General features: G+C 56.9%; 1 protein-coding gene across 1 annotated transcript in view; it reads left to right on the top strand.

The window, feature by feature from the left end:
* ACSF3 (acyl-CoA synthetase family member 3) overlaps positions 1–24,272 on the top strand; it is a 59,646-nt gene that overhangs the window by 3,643 nt on the left and 31,731 nt on the right. The window contains 4 exon segments of the mRNA XM_079907903.1: positions 3,988–4,687; positions 5,842–5,997; positions 19,059–19,213; positions 20,782–20,927. Of these exon segments, the coding sequence (XP_079764029.1) occupies positions 3,988–4,687; positions 5,842–5,997; positions 19,059–19,213; positions 20,782–20,927 (1,157 nt within the window).

Here is a 24,272-nt window from a genome sequence, read left to right as displayed (position 1 = left end):
TTTTTTCTATTTTTTTTCCTTTTCCTTTTTTGTACCAAAGAAAATGTTAATGCTGAGGTTGAAATACCTCCATTTGAAAATATAAATGTCATTTATTAGACTTTTAAAATCTGATTACAAAAGTGGTACGTGCTCATTGCAGAAAATCTGGAGCAAATTGAGCAGCGCTAAGAAGAACACGAAAGCCACCTGTGGCCCTGCTGCCTCGTGTCCACCTGGAGGCTCACCTTCCTGTCTCTGGAGGGACGTCCCTCCCCTGAGCAGCGCTGCGGGGGCGGGTGCAGTCGGGCCGTGGCCCAGCCCCACACGCGTGTGTGTGCCCTGGCCTCCTCAGACCTTCCGGACCACCTGGCTTAGCCCCAGTTTTTCAATAGCAGAAATAACCCTGCAGTGAACACCCCACAGTGAACCTTTGTGTACAAGGCTGAGTATTTCCTTAGGATACATTTAAAAAACAAAACCGTGGGAACAGAGGGCTTGCATTTCCTGTTTTCATGTCGCATCTAGAAGGGGCTGCTGAGTGCCCTCTTTGGACGGCTGAGCCGTCACTAGGCTGGGGGTGCCGCCCAGTTAATGTGTGGTGTGTCTTGGGGCAGCTCCCGGCCCAGACTTGGCCTTCCCTGCCCAGGGCCTTCCTCACCACCTGTGGTGTCTCAGAGTGGGCTGGTGTGCTGCAGCCAGCCGGGCCTGGGTCTCGATGCTGTTTCTCCAGTTGCTCTGTGGCCTTGGGCAGGTGGCTTCACCTCTCTGTTTTTCTTGGAGGTGCTGCTCTGACTGTCTGCCCCCGGTATCTGTCCCCAGCCCACTGTGGATTCGCTGCTGTGGAGTCAGAAGTCAGCTAGCCCTCCCACCCCTGGCCAGGGAGGGAGGGGAAGTGGCGGTCAGCCTGTCTTCCAGTTTTCATTTCAAGTTCTCAGACCCCAGCTTCTCTCTGACTGGCCCCCCTCAGTGTGGTCCAGTCCCTGGGGCCCCAGGGGGAGCAGGCAGAAAGCTTGCCCTTCCTAGGCCCCTCATGGGGTGTCTGGGCAGAGGAAGGCTGAGCCGGTGGGTCTCGCTGGCAGCAGCTGTGACATTGCCTGTGAAGCCCTGTGAGGCCTGCCAGGCAGAGGGGTGGGAGCAGCAGCCACTCCTGGCTGTCCATCTGTCTGTCCTCCACGGCACCCAGTGCCTGAGTGCTGTGCTCCTCAACACCCCAGAAAATGCTGTCACTTCAGCGGGCACCCCCGAACATCTGTCTTGCGTGGTCACCAACAAGACTCAGGCCTCGGGCCGTAACCCAGAAACGTTGTGCGGTAGGTTTTCTGTTTATAGATTCTCTTTGTTTTAGTTTCTCCTGCCTGTAAAGCAAATAGAGAAGAATTTGCTAGAAGTGAGAAGAGGAAGCGCTTAAAGCCCCTGGTTTGCTTCTCACTAGCTCATTTTCTTTTCTTTTCTTTTCTTTTTTTTTTTTTTTTTTTGCGGTACGCGGGCCTCTCACTGTTGTGGCCTCTCCCGTCGCGGAGCACAGGCTCCGGACGCGCAGGCTCAGCGACCATGGCTCACGGGCCCAGCCGCTCCGCAGCATGTGGGATCCTCCCGGACCAGGGCACGAACCCGCGTCCCCTGCATCCGCAGGCGGGCTCTCAACCACTGCTCCACCAGGGAAGCCCACACTAGCTCATTTTCTTTCTGAAACTGGCACATCTCATATGTTTATCACATTTCTTATTTTCTCTGGTCAAGCCCAGCTGTTTTCTTACAATTTGTCAGGTTTCTTTATAGTAACAGAAATCCAGAGGTGTGAAACCAACTGCGAGCCCGCCTCTGAACCTTGCGTAGAGGACAGAGCCCAGGACGTCACAAGACACTCTGGCCTCCTTCATCTGGAAGGGGTGTGGGCCACGTGTACTGGAGAGCCCACCGGTGGGGGAGGCCTGGAGCTTTTGGGAGTGTTTCCATAGGACCTCGGAGCAGCCGCTGGGGAGGAGATGGGGCCGCCGAGGCCCCTGCAGGCAGGAGGGTCAGGCAGGCGGGCATCTCCCTGGTGCCAGGTTTCCGCCTGCTGGGCCGGGAGGCTGGGAGACCTTGTGTCAGAGCCCTTGCCACCCGGGGCAGCCAGCACGCGGAGGATCTCAGGACAGAGGAGAGCTCAGTCCTGACCTTTACTGCTGTGGGCTGTTTGTTTTGTTAGGTAATTATAAAGTGTTGTGTGTAGTCTGTTTTTTAAACTAACAACAGAGAACAAAACTGTTTGGTACATGTAACAAACATAGCACATTTGTTTTCCCCTGTAGCAAGTTAATGAAGGAGACGGAAGAGTGAGGCTTGTCGGGGAGAGGATGCGCTGAGCCCGGGAGAAGCAGCCTCCTGGCAGCAGGTGTGGGGCTGCCCGCCCACCGGTCCCCACCTTCCCTGCTTTGCTGGGCCCGTTGGAACGGGAACGAGAGTTACGTTACAAGTTTTATTTTATGATGTTGTTGGACAGTGCCTTGGAGGCGTCCTCATCAGCCTCTGACACTCAGAAGTGCTCTCTAGGGTCCCTGTGAAGTCTGCCCACCCCCCCGGCCCCCGCCCCAGTAACAGGGAGAGACACGCCCCCCCCCACCCCCCCGCCACGGCATAGCCAGCATCAGGCCATTTCCTTGTGCTGTCGTGGGCCAGGGTGGCCGTGGGCGTCTGGCGTGGTGACTCTGGTGGGGAACGACGGCTGGGGGTGGGAAGGCTCCGGCTGGGCTCCTGGCTGTGATTTAGGAGGGGGGACTTTGAATTTTCTCGTGGGTGAGATCGGGTTACCAGTGCTTGCCTTGCTGATTGAACAGGGTGGTCGAAGGTGAAAACACACGTAATATATTAAGTGTGTTACCAAATAATACTCATTAAAAATCCTTCAGCAACAAGCGGGGCAGCTCCCCGTCAGGGACGCTGCTCTGCTGAGAGCGCCCAGGCGGAGCAGAGGTGGCAGAGGCTGCAGTGGGGACGCCGAGCCGGGGCAGGTGGTGGCCCGTGGACCTTGCTGGCCGCCCTGGCGCTGGGAGGGAACCGTCTTCCGTGGTCCCGGGGGTCAGGAGGGCTCCTGACCTCTCGAGTGGGGGGGTGGCAGCGTGGAGGGGGTGCGCCCGGCCACCCTTTCCCAGGCCTCCTCTAGAGCACACTGGAGAATTCCAGGTGCGGGTCGTGGCTCACAGCCTTCCTGGGGAGCCCTCCTCCTGGCGGACGGACTGTTTTGGTCATTGTTTAGTAGTTAGGCTGTGGGGAAGAGAGGGAAGAGTTATGTTTTGGCTTAAAAAACAGAGTGACGCTTTGCAGACATGTGAACCTGCCCTGTTTGCGTCTCTGCTCTATTTTAGACAGGTTCCTAGGAGTCCAAGGCTCGGCACGTGTTCCAGAGCAGAAGCGAGCCCAGTGTCTGTGCTCCGCTCGCCGGAATCTCCAGGCCCCGCTGCTGGCGGGGAGGGAACACAGACAGCCCTTGAACCGGGCGGGGGTCGGGTGGGCGTTAGGGGCGACCCCACAGCCGAAAATCCGAGTAACTTCACAGCCGGCCCTTCCTGCACACCCCCGCCCTCCGTATTCACACTCGTGTAAGTGCCGCAGTGCAGATTAGTGAAAACAGGCCACGTGTACGTGGACCCGCGTCGTGCACACCGTGCTGTCCAAGGGCCCTTGGCACTTATTCTCCCGGCTCGTACTTCTCCGGGTTCAGGTGTTTGAAAACCGTTATTCAGAATTTACCTGAAGTGCATCGAGTTCTGTTTGTTTCTCCTTGGCTTCACCTTGTTTAGTTCATTGTTTTAGAATCTTGCATGTTTTTAAAACCTTTAAAGCAATGAGATTGAATAAAAAGCTGAAACTTTGGTCAGTTAAGTTCCAAAGGTGTGTGTTGTGAGATCGTTAGCATTTCCGGTCTCGGGATGTCCGCCCGTGATTGGCAGCGACGCCCCCTCTCCTGGCCGCCGTGGGGGTCCGGCAGGACAGGGCAGTGACCGCAGCGCCCTCTCTTCCCGCCAGGTACCGGCACTTGGCGTCTGCTGCTGCGACGCTGCCCCGCGTGGTGATGTCCCTCCGGCGCCTGGCCTGGGCCTGGCCTGGGCCGTGTTGGTGGCCAGACCCCCGGAGGTGCAGAGGACGCGGCGCCCTGCACACGGCCCCGGCCGCGCGCTCCGACAGCAGCACGCTGGGCTTCCGCCGCGCCCTGGGCTTCGGGGACAGGATCGCCCTCGTCGACCAGCACGGCAGCCACACGTACAAGGACCTCTACTCCCGCAGCCTCTGCCTGTCCCGGGAGATCTGCCGGCTCCGTGGCTGTGCCGACAGGGACCTCCGGGAGGAGAGGGTGTCCCTCCTGTGCAGCAATGACGTCTCCTTCGTGGTGGCGCAGTGGGCCACGTGGATGAGCGGCGGCATTGCTGTCCCCCTCTGCAGGAAGCACCCCCAGGCCCAGCTGGAGTACTTCATCCGGGACTCGCGCAGCTCCGTGGTCCTCGCCGGCCCGGAGCACGTGGAGCTCCTGAGCCCGGTGGTCCAGAAGCTGGGGGTCCCGCTCCTGCCTCTCCCGCCCGCAGTCTACCACGGGGCAGCCGAGGACCCCGGGGAAGGCCGGCTGCCAGAGTGGGACTGGAGAGACCGGGGCGCCATGATCATCTACACCAGCGGGACCACGGGGAGACCCAAGGGCGTCCTGAGCACGCATCGGAACATCAGGGCCGTGGTGAGTGCTTCTGGGGCCGCCACGGTTGGGAGGTGCAAGCTGTGTCCCCGCAGGCCAGTCCCAGCAGCAGTCACGGCAGGCGGCCTTCTGTTCATTCTGCAGGGCCAGCCACAGCTCTCATCGTCCCACCCCTGGGGCCGTGTGACCGGCAGCCCCACTGGCGGTGTAGGGGGTGCAGTGCCCAGGTGCCGGGGGGTAACAGGCCCCCTCGGGCTCCTCCAGAGCCGTGGCGTGTGGAGCATGGAACGGGCCACTCTATGTGACGCTGAGGTTTTAAAGGAAACCAGCCCCAAAGCGATTATCCAGATGTGCCGTCAGCCCCTAACTGCGGCTGATTCGGGAAACGAGAAGCAGGAACTCGTGTGCGCCACATCGTAGGTGTTAGCTTGTGTTCCGTGGCCTCAGTTACCATTTTTGTGAAACTCCCCAGCCGCTGTGTCTATCTGCAGTTTATACCCTTCTTGCTTCCAAAAAGCATTTGCACGTGCAGTGAAGACTCTTACACAGCAGGAGTGGGAAAATAAGAGAGAAGTTCAAACCCACAAAGAGGGAGGTCAGAGGTCAACGCCATCGACTCAGGCTAATTCAGTCCATAAGTCAGCATGAACTGAGTCGGGCCGGCTGCAGGCAAGGCGTGATTACACGTCGTCTCTGTCTCCGCGGAGGAGACGTGCTTTTTGTCTGGAGAGGCCATCTCTGGACCAGTATCTCTGCGGGGTGGGCATCTCACTTGTGTTCGCACATGGCCGTCACCGCGGCACGCACCAGGCAGGCTCGGCGGTGATCGGGGACTTTTTGGCTCAGCCGGGGCGAGGATGGTGCCAGAACAGACGTGGCTCAGACAGACAGCCGGGTTCCAGCCTGGCCTGTCGGAGCCGCCTGAGGGGAGAGCTGCCCAGCGTCTGCAGAGGCCTTTGACCCCAAATCAAAGGCCCTTTCAAACTGGCTGAAGCCCCTGACTACATGCGGCCCTGTTCTCTAGCAGGAGGGTAAGTGGTGGACAGACGGCCCCGCGGTCAGACCCCAGGTCATTCTGTTACCATGTCCTCCCAGGCCGTCAAGGGCGGGGCAGCGGCCGTCTCCTCCCGCCTTTTTGGCTGGCGCGGCCGGCTGTGTGCGCCGTCCTATTCTGAGGCTGTGCTGCCGTTCTCCAGGTGACGGGGCTGGTCCGCAAATGGGCCTGGACAAAGGACGACGTGATCCTCCACGTCCTCCCGCTGCACCATGTCCACGGCGTGGTCAACAAGCTGCTCTGTCCGCTCTGGGTGGGCGCCACCTGCGTGATGCTCCCCGAGTTCAGCGCTCAGCTGGTGAGTCGGGGCCGGGCTCTCGGCGTCGCGGGCTCTGGGCCTCCCCGGGCTAGGGCCCTTCTCTGGGGTGCAGAGTCCCAGCGGCGAGCTTCCCGTTACTGCTGGAGCAGAGGGTCCCCACTGGGGCTTCACACAGCACAAGTGTGTACTCTCGGTTCCGGAAGGCCAGGTCCAAGTGAGGCTCGCGGGGCTAAGGGCCAGGCGCCGCAGGCCTGATTCTGTCTGGAGGCTGCGGGGCGGAATCTGCTCCCGCCTCTTCCAGCTGCTGCAGGTGCCCGTGTGCCCTGCCTTGTGGCTGCATCACCCCCACCTCTGCTTCCGTATTCTCGTGACCGCTGCCTCTTCTGTGGCCAGATCTCCCTCTACATGAGGACCCACCCAGTGTCCAGGGCAACCGCACCCTCTCCAGACCCCTGCAGAGTCCCCTTTGCCGCGTGAGGGGGCGCATCCACGGGGGTGAGCACGTGGATGTCTTGGGGCTGTTATGCAGCTGACTGCTGGCTTTCAAGGTCCCAAGCGGATGGCCCAGCTGGGGGCTCCGTGTCAGCCTCCCCACCGGTCCCTCTTTTCAGCAGGGGGTTCTTTCCCAGCACTGCCGTGCGGTCAGCAGGGGAGGGAGGCCGAGTGGATACGAGGTGGGGCAGAGCGGGCACTGCAGAGCAGAGTGCAGAAGGAGGGGAGCGACCTGGCCAGACGCTGCCCCTGCCCCCGGCACGTGGTGAGCTGCTGTGCAGCAGTCCCATCCCAGCCTCCGTGTCCCGTGTACTGGTGGGGACAGGTGCCTGGGGCAGGTGAAGGCAGGGCTCTGAGGTGGTGATGGGCTGACTGCACGGAGAGGCTGCCGAAGTGACACATCCCCGTGGGGCCGCCAGGAAGCACAGGGCTTGAACGAGACCCTACTCTGTCACTGACTCACGCTGTAACCTATACAGCATGGGAATGCGAAGGGGGAGAGCCCAGGAAGCACCTGGGCTGGGCTTCTGTGGGCGCTGGACTTCAGATGGGGGCTGGGCTCCAGGTGGGGGCGGGCTCCTGTGGGGGGCGGGGCTCCGGGTGGGGGCGGGCTCCGGTTGGGGGCTGGGCTCCAGGTGGGGGCGGGCTCCTGTGGGGGGCGGGGCTCCGGGTGGGGGTGGGCTCCTGTGGGGGCGGGGCTCCGGTTGGGGGCTGGGCTCCTGTGGGGGGCGGGGCTCCAGGTGGGGGCGGGCTCCTGTGGGGGGCGGGGCTCCGGTTGGGGGATGGGCTCCAGGTGGGGCAGGGCTCCTGTGGGGGCGGGGCTCCTGTGCTGGCTGCTGTCCTGCAGGTCTGCAGCCCCAGGAGAGGAGGGGCTTGGAGACCTCTGCGCAGCAGGGCTGCCGAGTGAGGTCTCTGGAGAGGTGCCCAGGCTCGGCCCGCAGCACAGAGCTTGTTGTTTAGTCACTTTATTCCAGGGTGAATTTCCTCACGAGGGGTCCCTGAGGCCTGGAGTCCCTGGTCTGCAGAATCCATCGTTCACTGAAGTCGGCCTCCTCTGTCTCCACCAGAAAGAGGCAGCTCTAGATAGATCGTCTCCGGCCCGTCCTCACATCACGCCTGGAGCCTTAATTCACATCGGTGCTGGTGCCAGGTCAGAGTGAGAGGACGAGGTGCTACAGACAGGCTGGTCCTGGGCGAGCCCCGCACCTCCCTGACCTTCCGTCTCGTCCTCTAACAGAGGAGCGATGAGCCTGGCGCAGGGTGGGCACTGAGCCCAATCCCAGCAACGCAAAGCAGGGAGAAGCAGGGACCCTTTCTCCTCCTGTTTGCAAGGGTGCTGCGTGCAGACCAGCGTCAGGGAAGCTGGGGACCCTGTGTGCTGACAGGCGATGCTGTTGGGTTTAGAGAACGTAGCTTAAAATCCGGCGTGAGCGCTGTGGACAGACCGGCGAGCCGAACAGAAGTGGCAGTCGGAGGGCCAGGGCAGCCCGTTCAGACCCTGCCCAGCCAGCCAGCCCCCTCCTCCGCCCCCATCCTGCTGTTTGTTTTTCAGCTGCAGGGCCTCAGGATTTAGCCAGCGGGGTCTACAGAGGGCTGTCTGCCTCTTAACACAAGTCCCAGTGACTCTCCAAAGGGGTCGGTCCGGCCCGGCACACATGGCTTCCTGAGGGGGCTCTGACTGAACTGACTGGGCAGCGGGGAGGGGGAGAAAGGGGGGCCCTGAGGCTATCGGGAGTGACTGCTAAGGGCAAGTAGGGACAGCCAGCTCGTCCCCTAGTCCCAGGGAGGTTTTGTGACTGTCTGGTCTTGTGCAGCAGGAGTGCAGGAGCGCCCTGGGGTCTCCGCAGAATGCAAGTTGCCCTCCCCCCAATGCTTCATTCACTCGGAGGGCCTCCCTGCAGGGCACCACAAAGACAGGAGGACGGAGGGGTGCCCCACCCTGAGCTTAGATCAGGGACCCAGACAGGCTGAGCGGCAGTGGCTGACCAGCCGGCTACAGTCCCAGCTTCCTGATTTCCTCGGTCCTGATCCATGTGAGTGCCTGGTGGGCGAGGCAGGGGTGCAGGCAGGCTGCTGGCCTGCAGACTGAGCAGGCCTTTCCTTCCCCAAAGCACAGACCCAGGAAGGTAAAGAAAGAGCAGGAAGTGTGGCTGCCTCATCCAGGAGGGGAGCCCCGGCCCCTGCTGGCCTCTTCCACCGCCACCTTCTCCTCCCCACCTACCTCCACCACCCTGGGCCTGCAGGCTCAGTCTCTGTGCATCTTGGCCCCCGTCCTGGCCTGATCTGCGCTACTGTTCAGTGTAGCACTTACCACCCCTAAGCCACGTAGACTCTGCTGTGGGTCCTCATTCTCTCCCCCTAAAATGTCACTTCCGAGGGCATGGTTTTCCTTCTCTTTAGGGCCTGTCCCCAGGGCCTAGAGCAGGTGGCTCAGAGCTGTTGTAGATGAATGGACGGTTATCACTTACGGGCCCCATGGGCCATGAGGGAGCGCTGGCTCCTTGAACCCTCTCCACAGGCTCCCCCTTGGCTTTTGTCATTGTGATCATCTGGACTTGTGAACAGGCCTCTGGGGGGAGCGTCCCTGAAAGTCACTTAGGGGAGTGGTTATTTGTTAAATGAAAACTTTACTGTATCAGCTCCTCAGGAATCAGAGCATAAGCAGATAAACATAACAACATTCCACTGAAAAACCCACCACAAGGTTCCCTTAAAGGGATACAGTTCTCTGCACACTTTGGGTTTGTAGACGTGTATAAAGACCAGGGCGGGGACTTCCCTGATGGCGCAGTGGTTAAGAATCCGCCTGCCAATGCAGGGGACCACAGGTTCGAGCCCCGATCCAGGAAGATCCCACATGCTGTGGAGCAACTAAGCCAATGCGCCACAACTACTGAGCCTGTGCTCTAGAGCCTGTGAGCCACAACTACTGAGCCCGTGCGCTGCAACTACTGAACGCCACGCGCCTAAAGCCCGTGCTCCACAACAAGAGAAGCCACTGCAGTGAGAAGCCCACACACTGCAACAAAGAGTAGCCCCTGCTTGCCGCAACTAGAGAAGCTCGCGTGCAGCAACGAAGACCCAATGTGGCCAAAAATTAAATTAAAAAAAAAAAAAAAGACCAGGACGGCGGATGGGACTTCTTGTGCTCACAGCTCAGCTCCATCTGCCACTGCCCATGGCCGCAGGTGGCGGGTTACACGGGCGGGCTTGTCAGTGTCCCTGAGCTGGGGGTTCCATGTGGAATATCATCCTTGGGGTGTGGGCAGCTCCAGCTGACGGCCTTGGTGTTCACCCCCCCGAGAGGTCTTGCTGGTGTAAAGCCTAACGGGATTGGCTCTGTTCAACATGTACCTGTGTAGCTTAGATACTGTGAAAACGAGAGCGGATTTTGGACCAGGAAGCACTCAACAGGGAAACAAACCTCAGGGATTCCCACCTGCTCCCAGGCCACCAGGTCCCATTTATTTTCTTTGGCCTCCAGCTGTCTCCCGTCACTGCAGTGGCCCCTCGCTGTCACTACTCAGCCTGCACCTCTGAGAGCGAGACCCTGGGATGCTGCCTGTCTCCCGCCTGGGGGCTGGAGACCAGAGGCTGCAGGGCAGCTTGCCGGGACAGTCAGCTCAGACCTTCCCGATCCTAGGCACTGACTTGGGGTTTCTCAGAACCATGCAGCAGGGCTGAAGAGTCAAACACATTTGCTGTGGTTGATAGAAGACGCAGCCCTGAGCTTCAGAGCTTTGTGAATCTGCTTACACTATTGATAGGAAAACCCCACCTTCAGCATTATTAAATATCGGGGCTTGTCTACGCTTGTGTTTGAGAAATGCGCGTGGGGACTTCCCTGGCGGTCCAGCGGCTAAGACTCCTCGTTCCCAGTGCAGGGGGCCTGGGTTCGATCCCTGGTCGGGAAACTAGATCCCACATGCCACAAGTAAAGATCCCACATGGGGCAACGAAGATCCCGTCCGCCGCAACTAAGACCCAGCGCAGCCAAATACGTAAATATATTTAAAAAGAAAAAAAGAGTATGACCATTCATTGAAAACAAAAAACAAAGAAATGAGTGTAAAGAGGTGCGGGGCCCAGAAACCTGCACTGGTGTTGACACGGTCTCAGCTCCTGGCGGCTTCAAGCCCTTCCGTGGACAGTGGGGTGAGGGGCTGTCTGCGTCCCGCGAGGCTGACTGATGCGGTGGCGGTGACTCGGGGACAGGAAGACTGATGGCGGGCTGTCCGCCGTCAGCCCCGCGGAATGCAGTCTGGTTGTTGATTAGGCTGCCTGGCTGCGATCGATTCCTTGTCGCAGATACGTGCTCCGGTGACTTCTCGGGATCACGGTGGCTCTCGGAGAGGCACTGAGTCAGGGTGGGGCCCGGCCGGTGAGGCAGGAGGGCGCAGACCCCGGCGCGTGGCGCTGCTTTCGGCTCGGCAGTGCAGGCCGCTGGGGCCACTGCCAGGGCACTCTGTAGAGACCAGTGCCCTGCTCGGGACTCCGGTGCCCATGTGAAGCCTGCTGCCTGGCACACCTGTGGCCGCAGAGGTCGTTCATTCTGGGCTTTGAGAAATCTGCGTCTTGTTGAAGTGGGTGGAGGTGTTTGCAGGCGGAGTTGGGGGAGGGAAGCAGAGCTCTTAAGCTCAAGGGCGTCTCAGATCTGCCCCACAGCCTGGGGCCACTTGGGCGGGGCCGCGCACACAGGCCCCTGGAATGGGGTAAACAGGCATCTGTTCTCCTGTCTCCAGCCTTTCATTGTGGAGCGTCCTCTGTCATTGCCAGACTTTGGCCAGAGCACCTTAAAAACAGAATGAGAGCCCTCCCGTGTGTTGTTACGATTGCCAGAAACGGGTGATGGCCTAACCCCCGGCCATTGCTTCAAGCCGAGGAGGCGTCCGCGGCAGCTGTGCTCCAACCCTGTTCTGGCTTTTGCTGGGCAGGGCAGTCCTGCTGGGGGTCTAGCCCCAGGTTCCAGTCCCGGATGCTCTGCAGGGTCACGTCGGGGAGCTGGTGCGTGAAAAGGCCCCGGACCCTTGCTCTGCTGCATCCGGTGTGGGCTCCTGTGTGCAGCCCGCTTGGGAGCCGCTCACATCCGTCTGGGCTGTGCGGTCTGGCTGCCGCAGCAGTGTTTTCACTGGTAAGACGCAGGCCCTAGAGAGGCTTTTGACGGGATCGCCCGACCTTCAACTTTGAAGTGTAGTGTATGGACGTGTTGAAGCAGCGGGGACGCGGCCCGCTGGCGGTGCTGCCGTTCTCTTTGCCAGTGGGGGTGAGTTCTCACAATGGCCACGCCTTCCCGGCTGCAGACAGTTCTCGGGAACTGCCCCCGGGGCAGATGTCGTTTCTGTGCCAGGGGTCAAGTGTCTGAGTTGATGACCTTAGGGCCGGTCCTCCCCCTTCATTCTGCTGAGTGTGAGCTCTGTCCTTCCTTCAGCCTCCGGTGGGAAGCCTGGGTGAGGACCACATGTGCGTCCACCAGAGGCCTGGCCAGGACCATAGGTTCCCAGAGTGACGGCCACCTCACCCAGCCTGCCCCCTTTCCTCTCGGGCCAGGGCCCTGCACCTCACCTTGGACGTGGTACGGTCTGCGCTGCTTTGTGTCTCCTTGTCCTAGTGCTCGTGGCGACGGGCGAGCCCTGGTGAGCAGGATAAGCACCCCCTGTGAGGGGCCCCGTGAGGCGGTTGTCGGGACTTGCCAGGCTGGGTAGTGGCGGGGTCTGCACTCCAGTGGTCTGCACACTGCGGGCGCTAACCTGCAGACGCTGCCGCCATGAGTGAGAAGGAACGGGCTCGAGGCTGTTCCTGGTTAGCCAGATCGGGATACCCACGCTCCCGGAGATGCCCGAGTGCTGTCCGGTGTGTCCTCCAAGGACCCATGCCTTCCCTGGTGCCAGGTGGCAGCGAGGGCACTGCCCTCCACCTCGGGGAGCGGCCTGGCCAGGCCAGCGCGGACTTGGCGGACAGAGTTTCTTTAACAAGCCAGTGGGAAGTAGGATGCCCCACAGGATTTCCAGCAAATCTGCACGTCAGAGCTTGGAAGGGAGCTGAGGGATTCTGTCCAGATTAACACAGTGGTGTGAGAAGATAGCAAGAAAGCTGCAGGGCCTGGTCAAGGTCACAGCCACAGCTGGGCGGGAAGGCCTATCAGGAGGTCCCTGTGCCCCGGGGATTCTCACAGGCACTTTGCTCTCGGCGGCTGGACCACTGCTCGTGCACATGGTTGTACTTCCTCAGTTTCTCCTCAGTCTTTTCCTCGCAGTTTTTGTTTATGAAATTGTGTGTCCTGTACACTTTCCCCCAGTCTGCTCTTGTGGATTACGTCCCTGTGGTGTCGTTTAACATGTTTCGCTAACCCTTATACTTCTTGAAAGTTGGTAGTTAGGTCTAGAGGCGTGATGAGGTTCAGGGTTTTGTTTTGCTTTGGCAAGGAGGAGACTTCACAGGCAGTGTGTGTATCTGTCCAGCAGGGCACATAACGCCCAGTTGTCCCTCTCCTTCTGACGTCAGCATTGCTGATGCTCATAGCCTAGAGCTGTCAACTCACCGGGGTTTGTAAAGGGGGGAATGTTGTCACCTTCTTTTATTTAATTGAGGCATAAATTACATACAGTAAAATGTATGTAAACTGAGTATGTGTCTGTGTGACAGTCACCACGCAGATAAAGACAGAGCACGTTTACATGGCCCACAGTGTTCTCTCCCAGTCGGGGCTGCACCATAGCTGAGTTTCACATGCTCTTCATATACGTGGACCCGATAGTATGTGTCCTTTTGTGCATGTTAGTTAATCGTACTATTTTAAGATTTACTCTTGAGTTCCATCAATTGTAATTTGTTCTTTTTGTGTTGCTGTGTTGCCTTCCTTTGTATGAAAGCGCCACAATTTATCCATTCTTCTGTTGAAGGACGTTGGGTTGTTTCAAGTTTGGGGATATTTTGAATAAAGCTGCTATAAACATTTGCATAAGGATCTTTCCGTGGACATTTCTCTTGGATCTGTACCTGCTGGTGCTGGATGTATATTTAATTCTGGTTGGAAGTGCCAAAGAGTTCTGCAGAGTGGGTGCATGTTTTATCCTCCCAGCAGCAATGTGTGAGTCCTAGTTACTCCAGGTCATTGCCCACACTTACTGTGGTCAGCCTTGTTAATTCTAGCCATCTCAGTGAGGGTGCTTTTGTTTCCTTGTATTGAGTTTTCGTTTCCATGAAGTGAAATGCACAGATCTAAGTGTACAGTTTAGTATGTTTTGATGACTACACTTGTATAACCCACACCCAGGCTGGGAAAGAAAACATTCCCATTGCCCCAGAAGTTCTTTCGTGCCAACCCCCAGTCACCCCCCTGCAGGCAACCACGTCTTCTGGTCTTTGTTACTATAAGTTAGCCGACCTGTTCTTGAAATTCGCATGTAATGGGATCCGCGTCTGTAGGCTTTGTGGTTCCCTTCTTCCACTGGGCATCCTTTGAGGTTTATCTGTGCTGCGTGTGGAAGCGGCGGGTTCCTTCCATCACCGAGGACCCACAGTTGTCATCCCTTCTCCTGTTCACGGGCATCTGGCTTTTCCCAGTTTTGGCTTTATGAATGAAGCTGCTGGGAACATTCTCATATGTCTTTTCGCAGATGGACATTTCCATTTCTTCTGGGTAAATACCCAGGGTTAGAATTAGTGGGTCACAGGATCACGTATGTGAAATGTTTTAAGAAACTCCCAACCCTTTCCCAAGGGCTTATCCGTTCTATGCTCCTGTCTGCAACGTGCCCCGCCATTTAGCAACTGGGTCGGGCTTTCTAGATTTCATCCATCCTAGTGGGTGTGTAATGCTGCTACCTCACTGGCCTCATAAGATTTGCATTTCTCTGATGAGTGATCGTGTTGAGCACTTTGCATACGCTTACTGGTCATTCAGAGATTTTCTTTTTATGAAACGCCTCTTCAAGGCTTTTGTCCATTTTTAAATTGGGTCGTCTTTTTATAACTAATCAGTAGGTGTTCCGTATATATTACGGATAAAAGGCCTTTGTCAGAAATACGTGTTGTGAATCTCTCCCCCTGTCTCTGGTTTCTCATTTCATTTTTTTAATAGTCTTTTGATAAAGAGAATTTTAAATTTTGGTGAGTCTAATTTGGAAGTGGTAATGGTGGACATCATTGACTTATTCTCAATCTTGGAGAAACATTAATATTTCACTGTTAAGTATGATGTTACTTATAGTGTTTTGCAGATACCGTATATTAGCTTGAGGACATTCCTCTCCCTTGTTTTCTGAGAGCTGAATTACAGGGTGGGTTGAATATTATCAAATGGGTTTTCTTTACCTCTTGAATTGATTGTATAAAGTTACCCCCTTTATTTGTCTCCCTCTTTATTCTGTTAATGTGGTTAGTTATACTGATTAAAGTTTTGAATGTTTCTAATTTCCTTTAGCAGACTTTCTCGGCCGTGAGGCATTGCCCTTTTCACATACTGCTGGCTTTGGTTTGCTAATACTCGGTTAAGGTGTTTGCTTCTGTGTTTACAAGGAGCACAGGTCTGTGGTTTCCTTGTGACATCCTTGTTGGCTTCTGTATGGGAGCTTTGCTCGTTTGTGAAAGGAGCATGGCAGCCACCCCTCCCCCCCTTATCCGTTCTTTGGAAGTTTCTGTGTGGCTGGAAGTACTCTTTCCTTCAGCGTTTGACACAATTCCATTGAAGCCATCTGGGCCAACCTTTCTGGGAAGGTTTTTAATTAAGGATTCAGTTTCTTTAATAGATGTAGGACTTCGAATATTTTCTATTTTGTTTCTTGTGTCAGTTTTGGTACTTTAAAAAAATAATTGTGCATTTCATCAAAATTGTCAAATTCATTGGCATAGGGTAGTTTATAATTTCTCCTCATTATCCTTTTAATATCTTTAGGATCCGTAGTGATGTCTCCTTTAGGTGTCTGATATTGGTAGTTTATGTTTTCTTTCTTTTTTCTTGATCACTCTTGTCTTAGAGGCCTGTCAACTTTATTATCTTTTCTAAGAACCAACTGTGTTGATTTTCCTCTAATGCACCTGTGCTTTATATTCCTGTTCCTTCTGTTTCTTATTATTCCCTTCCTTCATCTTCATGACACACTGCTACTATTGTTGTTTTAAACAGTCAGGGGTCCTTAAAATTTTTTTAAATTACCCATATATTTCCTTTTCTGGCGCTCTTCATTTCTTCCTCCATATCTGTGTCTCCCTCTTGGGTCGTTTCCCTTAATCCTGAAGAATTCTTTTGATAGTTCTTATAGTGCAGCTTAAAAAAATATATATTTATTTTATTTTATTTATTTTTGGCTGCATTGGGTCCTCGTTGCTGCGAGCGGGCTTTCTCTAGTTGTGGCGAGCGGGGACTACTCTTCATTGTGGTGTGCGGGCTTCTCATTGCGGTGGCTTCTCTTGTTGAGGAGCACAGGCTCTAGGCACGCGGTCTCAGTACTTGTGGCTCGTGGGCTCAGTAGTTGTGGTGCACGGGCTTAGTTGCTCTGCGGCATGTGGGATCTTCCTGGACCAGGGCTTGAACCTGCACTGGCAGGTGGATTCTTAACCACTGCATCACCAGGGAAGCCCTGTAGTGCAGCTCTGCTGAAGACAAATTCTCTCAGCTTTGTTTCACTGAAAATGTTTTCATTGCATTGTCCTTTTTTAAAAATAGCTCTATTGAGATGTAATTCACATACCATAAAATTCACCTATCGTGAACGATGTAGGGATTTTACATAAATTTATAGGATTTGTTCAACTATTATCTCAGTCCCTATTCCCACACCCAGCCCCTGGGAACCACTGTATGTCCTCCGTCTCCACAGCGTTTCCTTTTCTGGGCTTTGTGTGTAAACGGAATCATAGAACGTGTGGCCTTCTGGGTCTGGCTTCTTTCACTCTGTAGAACGTCTGAGTTCTGTCCACGTTGTAGCATGTGTATTAGTAGTTTGTCCCTTTGGCCCCTGGCTAGTGCTTCAGCATGTGTCCGGGCCACGTTTGGTTCACCCATTTATCATTTATTGGGCCTTTGGGTCAGTTCCAGTTCTTGCTCTGGGCATTTACGTACAAATCCTGGTGTGGACATTCTTCATTTACCTTGTGTGGATAAGTAGGATGAGAATTGCTGGGGTGTGCGATGTTGATTGTTAACATTGTAAGAAACTGCCCCACTTTCCCACAGTGGCTGTTCGTCCCCGTTCTCATCAGCAGTGCGTGAGGGCTCGTTTCCCCACATCCTCACCAACGTTTGTTTTGTTGGTTTTTAAAACCATTGTTATGGTCATTGTAGTGGATATGACGTGGTATCTCATTGTGGTTTAAATTTGCATTTCCCTAGTCACTGAGGACGGTGAGTGTTTTTTCATGGTCTTATTTGCGTCCATGTATCTTCTTTGCTGAACTATCTGTTGGGATGTTTGCCCATTTGTAAATTGGGTTATTTGTCTTCTTAGTATTGAGTTTATATATTCTGGATCCTGTCTTTTATCACATAGATGGTTTGCAGATAATTTCTCCCATTTGGGCTTGTCTTTTCATTTTCTTAATGATATCTTGTGAAGCACGCATGCTTTAACTTTTGATGAGATCTATTTTATCAGTTTTTTAATTTCATAGATCATGTTTTTGCTGTCGTATCTAAGAAATCTTTGCCTAACCAAAGGTCATGAAGATTTTCACCTATGTTTTTTCCTGAAAGTTTTATAGTTTTAGCTGATACGTTTAGGTCTCTGATCCACTTGGGATTAATTCTTAGGTACGGTGCGATAAGGGTCGAAAGTTCATCCTTTCGGATGTGCATATTCAGTTGTCCCAGCGCTGTTTGTTGAAAAGATTATCCTATGCAAGTGACTTGGCTCCTCTGTCAAACTCAATTGGCCATCATCATATTGATTTGTTTCTGGGCATCTGCTCCGTTCGTCTGTGTGTCTGATCTTACGCCAGCCTCACACGGCGTTTGAATGCTGGTGCTTTGGAGTAAGTTTTGGGTCAGGAAGCGTGCGTCCTCCGCCTTCCTCCCTCCTTCTCACATTTGTTGTGACTCTTCCGAGGCCTCTGCCTTTCCCTGTAAACTGCAGGGTCAGCTTGTCAATTTCCGGAAAACACAGCTGCTGGGGTTTGGGGAGAGCTGCCACCTTAGCAACACTGAGTCTTCCCATGTGTGGACGTGGATGTGTCTCCACTGACCGAGCACGTCTGTCTTTCCTGTCATCTTGTCCCACACGTGGTGACACTCTTCTCTTTCTCCTCTTTCCTGTCTGTACTTCGGTTTAGATCATTTCCATTGACTGCTGTCTTTGCTGCGTCTAGTCTGTTCAGCGTATCCAGTGAATTCCTAGTTTCACATAATGTACTTTCCAGCTTGTAATGGTTCTCTTGCAGTTCCACTTCTCTGATGAAATCCTTGATCATCCCCCATTTCATTCACCTTTTCTGAATCTCTTAACCTACTTATTAATTTAAATTCCTTGTATGATTCCAACATCCGTATTGAGGAGCTGCTTCTATTGACTTTTTTCTTAGTTATGGGTCACATTTTTCTCTTTTCATACATGATTTTTTTTTTTTTTCCTGCGGTTCGCGGGCCTCTCACTGCTGTGGCCTCTCCCGCTGCGGAGCACAGGTTCCAGACGCGCAGGCCCAGCGGCCACGGCTCACGGGCCCAGCCGCTCCGCGGCACGTGGGATCCTCCCGGACCGGGGCACAAACCCGCGCCCCCTGCATCGGCAGGCGGACTCCCAACCACTGCGCCACCAGGGAAGCCCCATACATGCTTTATAATGGGGGCGGGGTTGTCTTTAAAAGAACGATGTAATTTTCCCCCCAAAGAGGAGTGCCTTTGCTCTGTCAAGCAGCTGTGGTGAGGAGGTAATTGCAAGTGTGCGATCAGGGACTGGGGCAGGCCGGGCTGGCTGCAGCGTTTGGGCTGCCTTGAGGGGGAAGGCTGTCTGTGTGGGGTGTGCTGAGCACGCAGCACCTCGCGCTCCCCGTCCCGCCCTGACCATGGGCCCATGCGGTGGCTGAACGGAGAGCCCCTTCTCCTGAAGATGAGGGCTAACACACGAGCACGTTCTCGGCATAAGCTGAGAAACTTGAAGCATCTTTATATTAAAACGAGAAGCATTCGTTACAGAGTAAGATACAAACTTCACATGACTTCTTTGGAGAAAACAGCAGACGCCATCGGTTCCCCGTGCGTGCGTGCCCGTCTGCCAGACGCTGTGCTCAGGCCCACCTGGCCCCTCCTGCAGCTCTGTCCACCCTCGTCCGCGTGGCTGGAAAAGTCTGAGGCGCCACGTCTCCCCTGACGGCAGATCCGAGGCCGGTGCCCAGGCCCAGGGCCACTCCTCCCCCCGGTCCTCTTCCTCCTCACGGGCCACCCCTGAGGCCAGACGCCAGTGTCCCCTGCACAGTGACTCCACGGAAGGTCCGGGAGCTTGTGTCACCCTGTCAAAGTGAGACCCCCTTTGAGACGGGAGCCGCTTACAGACTCTCTGACGCTTAAGAAAAGGGGGGTCCTCTGCTGGGAGCACTCGTCATGGAACCGAGGGTCGGTACGTGTCTGTGCATGCGTGTCTTCTAATCTTTTTGCCGTGTGCTTCCTTTTTTCTCTTCAGGTTTGGGAAAAGTTCTTAAGCTCTGACACTCCACGGATTAATGTGTTCATGGCAGTGCCTACCATATACAGCAAGTTGATGGACTATTACGACAAACATTTTACCCACCCTCATGTCCAGGATTTCGTGCGTGCGGTTTGTGAAGAAAAAATCAGGTAAATGAAAATAGTCCACCTTCCCATCCAGAAAGCCAAGTATAACGTCTTTTTAGTGAGTCAGTTCTACTAAGTTTTGGGAAGCAGTATTTTTTCTTTGCTTTAAAATGTGTGTCTACATCTCTCTCTACGTATCCGTGCTCCCAGCGCAGCTGCCTGTGTTCTGTATCCGTGTCTCTGTTCTATCTCTGGGTCTCTCTGTCCCTCTGTCTCTGTCTGTCCACCTGTCTTCCGGTAGAGTCTGAAGGACGAGGATGGGGAAGTCTTTTCTGACCCCACACCTGCTGGCTCTCAGCCCTGCCCCCTCCCCGACCCCATGCAGACACACTCCCTGACAGACGTGTGGCTGTCTGGCCCCTTCGGTGGCATGGGGTTTGCTCTGCGTGTTCCCACGAGCCTGCCGACTGCAGCTCCTCTCTGCTCGTGGTCAAGCGGTTCATCTGCAGAGCACACGGAAGTGAGCGGTTTGGCAGGTCTTCGCAGGCATGATGACACGTGCGCCCAAGAGGTGTGACACATGTGTCTGTGGCAGACACAGCCTTTAACAGGGCAGCGAGTTGGCGCTGGACAGCCACGAGCTTCATGGCCTCTGTGCATCTGATTCCTAGTCCTTGAGAGGAGCTCAGGAAAGCCCTTCGTCTCCTGGAGAGAATTTCCAGTTACCCAAGACGAGCATTTCATCTTGTTCTTCTGCTCCCATTCAGCCACTCTTTGCGCCTTTTCTGTAAAGACGTTTTGATGGAACTAGAGCCCTTTTCTGAGGGTGCCACGCCAGCACCTCCCTGGACTGGCCTCCCACGAGGCGCCATGGTGGGGCTGGGATCCAAAGCCCAACCGCCAGGACAAGAGTGGGACTGGTAGCACGATGTACCCGGATCTCAGGAGCCAAGGGCAAGAATGAGATCAGAGAGGGGGGATGAGGGTGACTCTGGGTGACAGGCCCTCAGACCTCAGCAGCCGGGCTCCTGGTGGGGGGGCTCCTTGTGCCTGCACCTCCGGGGGGGGGGAGCACAGGGGTGGTCGTTGCTCCGCCCCCACTACAAGCGGAAGCACCTTCCTTCCTGCACACAGTGCTTTCGGGACATGGCGCATGCCGAGGCTCTCATATCAGATCGATGTCATCGTCAGTGAGCCGTCAGCACCAGGCAGTGTTCGTGGAGGAGCCCCCGTGCGCCCCTCACTGGAGACTGCCTGCTTCCGTCTCCCCCTCCTCCGCCTCAGACCCGGTGGTGCTTTGTCCCCAAAGCAGACAAGCTGTCATCACATTACTCTTATCACTGCTCTTTTCGGGGCTGTTTGTGGACAGCACGTTGACTGTTTGCAGAGCGTGCCACCAGGGACCCTCAAATCACTTTTCCTTTTACTGTGATTACCCCTTGACCTATTTGCATTCTAAAATATACCCAAGATTCTTTCCAAAGAACAGAGTTAAATTTCAGCCCGAACTGCACTTTTAGCCGTGAGTTCAAGGGTGACGGTGACTGGGGTGCTGGGCGCGTGTGGCTCTCACCGGGCTGAAGAAGCCACGTGCTCCCGAGAGCTCAGGAGCCTGTGGTTGTGCCGGGCAGGTTGATGGTCTCGGGCTCGGCCGCCCTGCCCCTGCCTGTGCTGGAGAAGTGGAAGGGCATCACCGGCCACACTCTGCTGGAGAGGTACGGGATGACGGAGATCGGCATGGCCCTGTCCAACCCCCTGACCGCAGCTCGCCTGCCAGGTACGAGTGGCGCCCGCCAGCCGTGTCCTCCCTCTGCTCTGGGTCCTCGGGTAGGCCATTCTGTGGAGGATGCTCCCCTGCTGGGCTACGGTCACGTTCTCAGGGTGGCAGTGTCCTTCCCAGGTGACCCAGACGCCGTGTGCTTGGCAGGGCGCCCCCCTCCCCACCTCCCAGGCTGGGGGCTGCTTCCGTCCAGACCAGGTCGCCCGCGGCCCAGAGTTTCCCATGCAGGTGCCCTGAGCCACACAGGCCGGTGGCAGCAGGAGAGACGGCAGGTGTCGGGGGCAAGGGAGGAGGGACACCCCGCCTGTGCTCGGGGACCTGCACGCGTCTGGAGGGCCTGCTGCTCTAGACGGGTTCCTGCCCTTTGATCTTCCTGTCCCGCCTTCTCTAGGCCATTCCACATAAACAGCCTTCACGTCCCGGGTCCCTGACAGGGCACCTGCAGGCGGAGCCTGAGGCCTGAGACGTGAGTCTGTTCTGTATTGGGCCCTTTTCTAGCCCTCCCGGTCAGTACCCTCCAGCTTGTCCAAAACACAGTAGGCGTCTGGACATAAACGTTAAGTCATCGTGTGCCTGTACTCGCCTCTGTGCATCCACTTGTCTTGCACGACAGTAAAAGGCACCCTTCTCGTGGGCAGGTCTGTGAGTTTTCAGTGTGTCTGCCGTCATACTCAGGTAGACGAAGTTGAATCACCTCCAGACCTTCCCCCTTTCGCGGTCAGCGCCTCCTGCCCCAGGCCGGCGAGCACGTCCCTGGTTCCTCTCCCTGTAGCTGTGCGTTTCCTGGAACGACACAGAGGCACAGCCTCCAGGACCTGCCTTTGGGTCTGGCTTCCCTCACTTGGCAGGACAAGTGTAAGACACATCCTGTGCCGAGCAGCATCTGCGGCGTTAACCTGTCCGCCACCGAAGGACGCTGGGTCGTGTCTAGCCTCGGACAGCTCCCAGTCGGGCCGTCGTGAAGGTCTGTGTGCAGGGTTTTGTGCGAATGCGTCTTTACATCTCGTGGGCAGATGCCTCAAAGTACAACTGCTGGGTCAGAAGGGGGCGTGAGCTTGACTTTCTAAGAAGCTGCAAACTGTCCACATGACAGCCCCGATACTGGGCTGGTCTTACCCCTCTGATGGCCTTGGAGAAGTCACACAGACGGAGCAGCTGCTTGCACTGTCGGACCAGGACACCCTCTGTCGGGCAGGGGCAAAGGCCCCGGGACAGAGGGACCTGCGCCCGGGCCCTAAACCCGAGGCTTCTGGGCAGAAATTCTCGAATCTTAATAGGCTGCAGCTCTTCAGGCTCAGGGTTCTGCCGTGGCTGTGCGTGGCCTCTTCTCGACACCGGAACCAAGCGCCCGGGGTCTTTTCTCGCCCGTGAAGCAGGCGGCTCACAGTGGGTATACGGCCGGCTCTTTGGTTTAGAAACAATGAAGGAAGTAGCCGTCAACCTTGAAACCGGGAGTGAGTCCCTGAGCGCCGCTTCCGGAGCAATCAGGCTGTGTCCTCTGTGCCCCTGACTCCTGCGCCGGGCTCCTTCCAGCCGGGACTCTGGACTGCTCCGGGGACACATCCTGCCAGCCTGGCCCATCACAGGTTCCCTGGCGGCCCGGAGGGGCGTGTGGCCTGAAGGATACTGTTTGCTCGGCTGAGGCCCGGGGTGGTGACCTGAACTGCTGGGCCTGACATCCGCTGATCGGAGGTTGCTATCAGATACAGGGCTTGCCAGACAGGCGCTCCAGGACCCAGTGAGGCACAGTCACAGGAGGCCGGACAGAGCCACAGGACAATTAAAGTCACCTGGCCACAGATGACACCGTTCTAAAGGGAGGCGGAAGGACAGCCTGCCCTTCTGACTCCAGCCAGCCTGTTGCCCAGTGGACACCAGGAGGACATTCAGTCCCTGCGGGTGTGGGAGGGGCCGCGTCCACGCGGTCTTGGTGGGGCTGCATCACGCGGTGTGGGGCCCGCATCACACGGTGTGGGCTGGGCCGCTTCCACGTGGTGTGGGCGTGGCAGCGTCACACGGTGTGGGAGGGGCAGTGTCAGGCGGCCTGGGAGGGGCAGCCTCACGTGGCCTGGGGGGGCAGAGTCACGCGGCGTGGGAGGGACAGCGTCCACATGGTGGGGGAGGGGCCGCATCACACGGTGTGGGCGGGGCAGTGTGCACGTTGTGTGGGTGGGGGCCGTGTCACGCAGTGTGGAAGGGATAAAGTGCACGCGATGTGGAAGGGACAGCGTGCACGCGATGTGGGAGGGGCTGCGTCACGCATTGTGGGAGGGGCAGCATGCACGTCGTGTGGGCGGGGCCGCGTCACCCGGTGTGGGTGGGGCAGTGTGCACGAGGCGTGGGAGGGGCCGCGTCACGCGGTGTGAGAGGGGCAGCGTGCACCTGGCGTGGGTGGGGCAGCGTCACGAGGTGTGGGCGGGGCAGCGTCACACGGTGTGGGAGGGGCGGCATTATGCGGTTGAGCGTGGCAGCGTGCACGTGCTGTGGGTGGGGCAGCGTCACGCAGCGTGGGAAGGCTCCCATCCCGCGGTCTGGGAGGTACTGCGTCACGCGGTGTGGGAGGGGCCGCATTACGCGGTTGAGCGTGGCAGCGTGCACGTGGTGTGGGTGGGGCAGCGTCACGCAGCATGGGAAGGCCCCCATCCCGCGGTCTGGGAGGTACTGCGTCACGCGGTGTGGGCGGGGCAGCGTGCACACGGTGTGGGAGGGGCAGCATCACGCGGTGTGGAAGGGACAGCGTGCACGCGATGTGGGAGGGGCTGCGTCACGCGGTGTGGGAGGGGCAGCATGCACGTTGTGTGGGCGGGGCAGTGTGCGCTAGGCGTGGGAGGGGCAGCGTCACGGGGGATGGGAAGGCCCCCATCCCATGGTCTGGGAGGGACTGCATCACGCGGTGTGGGAGGGGCCGCGTCTATGCGGTGTGGGAATGGCCGTGTCATGCGGTCTGGGGGGGGTAGCGTGCACGCGGTGTGGGGAGGGCAGCACGCACGTGGTGTGGGCGTGGCAGCGTCACGCGGTGTGGGCGTGGCAGCGTCTCGTGGTGTGGGGGCGCCCCGTCTCGCAGTCTGGGAGGGACAGCGTCCGGCGTGGGAGGGACAGCGTCCACGCGGTGTGGGCGGGATAGCGTGCCCGTTGTGTGAGCGGGGCCGCGTGTACGTGGCGTGGCAGGGGCAGCGTGCATGTGGTATGGGCGGAGCAACATCACGCGTTGTGGGCTGGGCCGCGTCACGCGTTCGGGAGGCCACGACCCGCGGTTTGGGAGGGTCCGCGTCCCGCTGCGTGGGAGGGGCAGCCTCAGGCAGCCTGGGAGGGGCAGCGTCACGCGGCGTGGGAAGGACAGCG

The sequence above is a fragment of the Stenella coeruleoalba genome, assembly GCF_951394435.1.
Source record: "Stenella coeruleoalba genome assembly, chromosome: 20".
In the NCBI taxonomy this organism is placed as follows: Eukaryota; Metazoa; Chordata; class Mammalia; order Artiodactyla; family Delphinidae; genus Stenella; species Stenella coeruleoalba.
The sequence above is the reverse complement of the archived record's forward strand: the minus strand, read 5'-3'. Positions and strand labels throughout refer to the sequence as shown.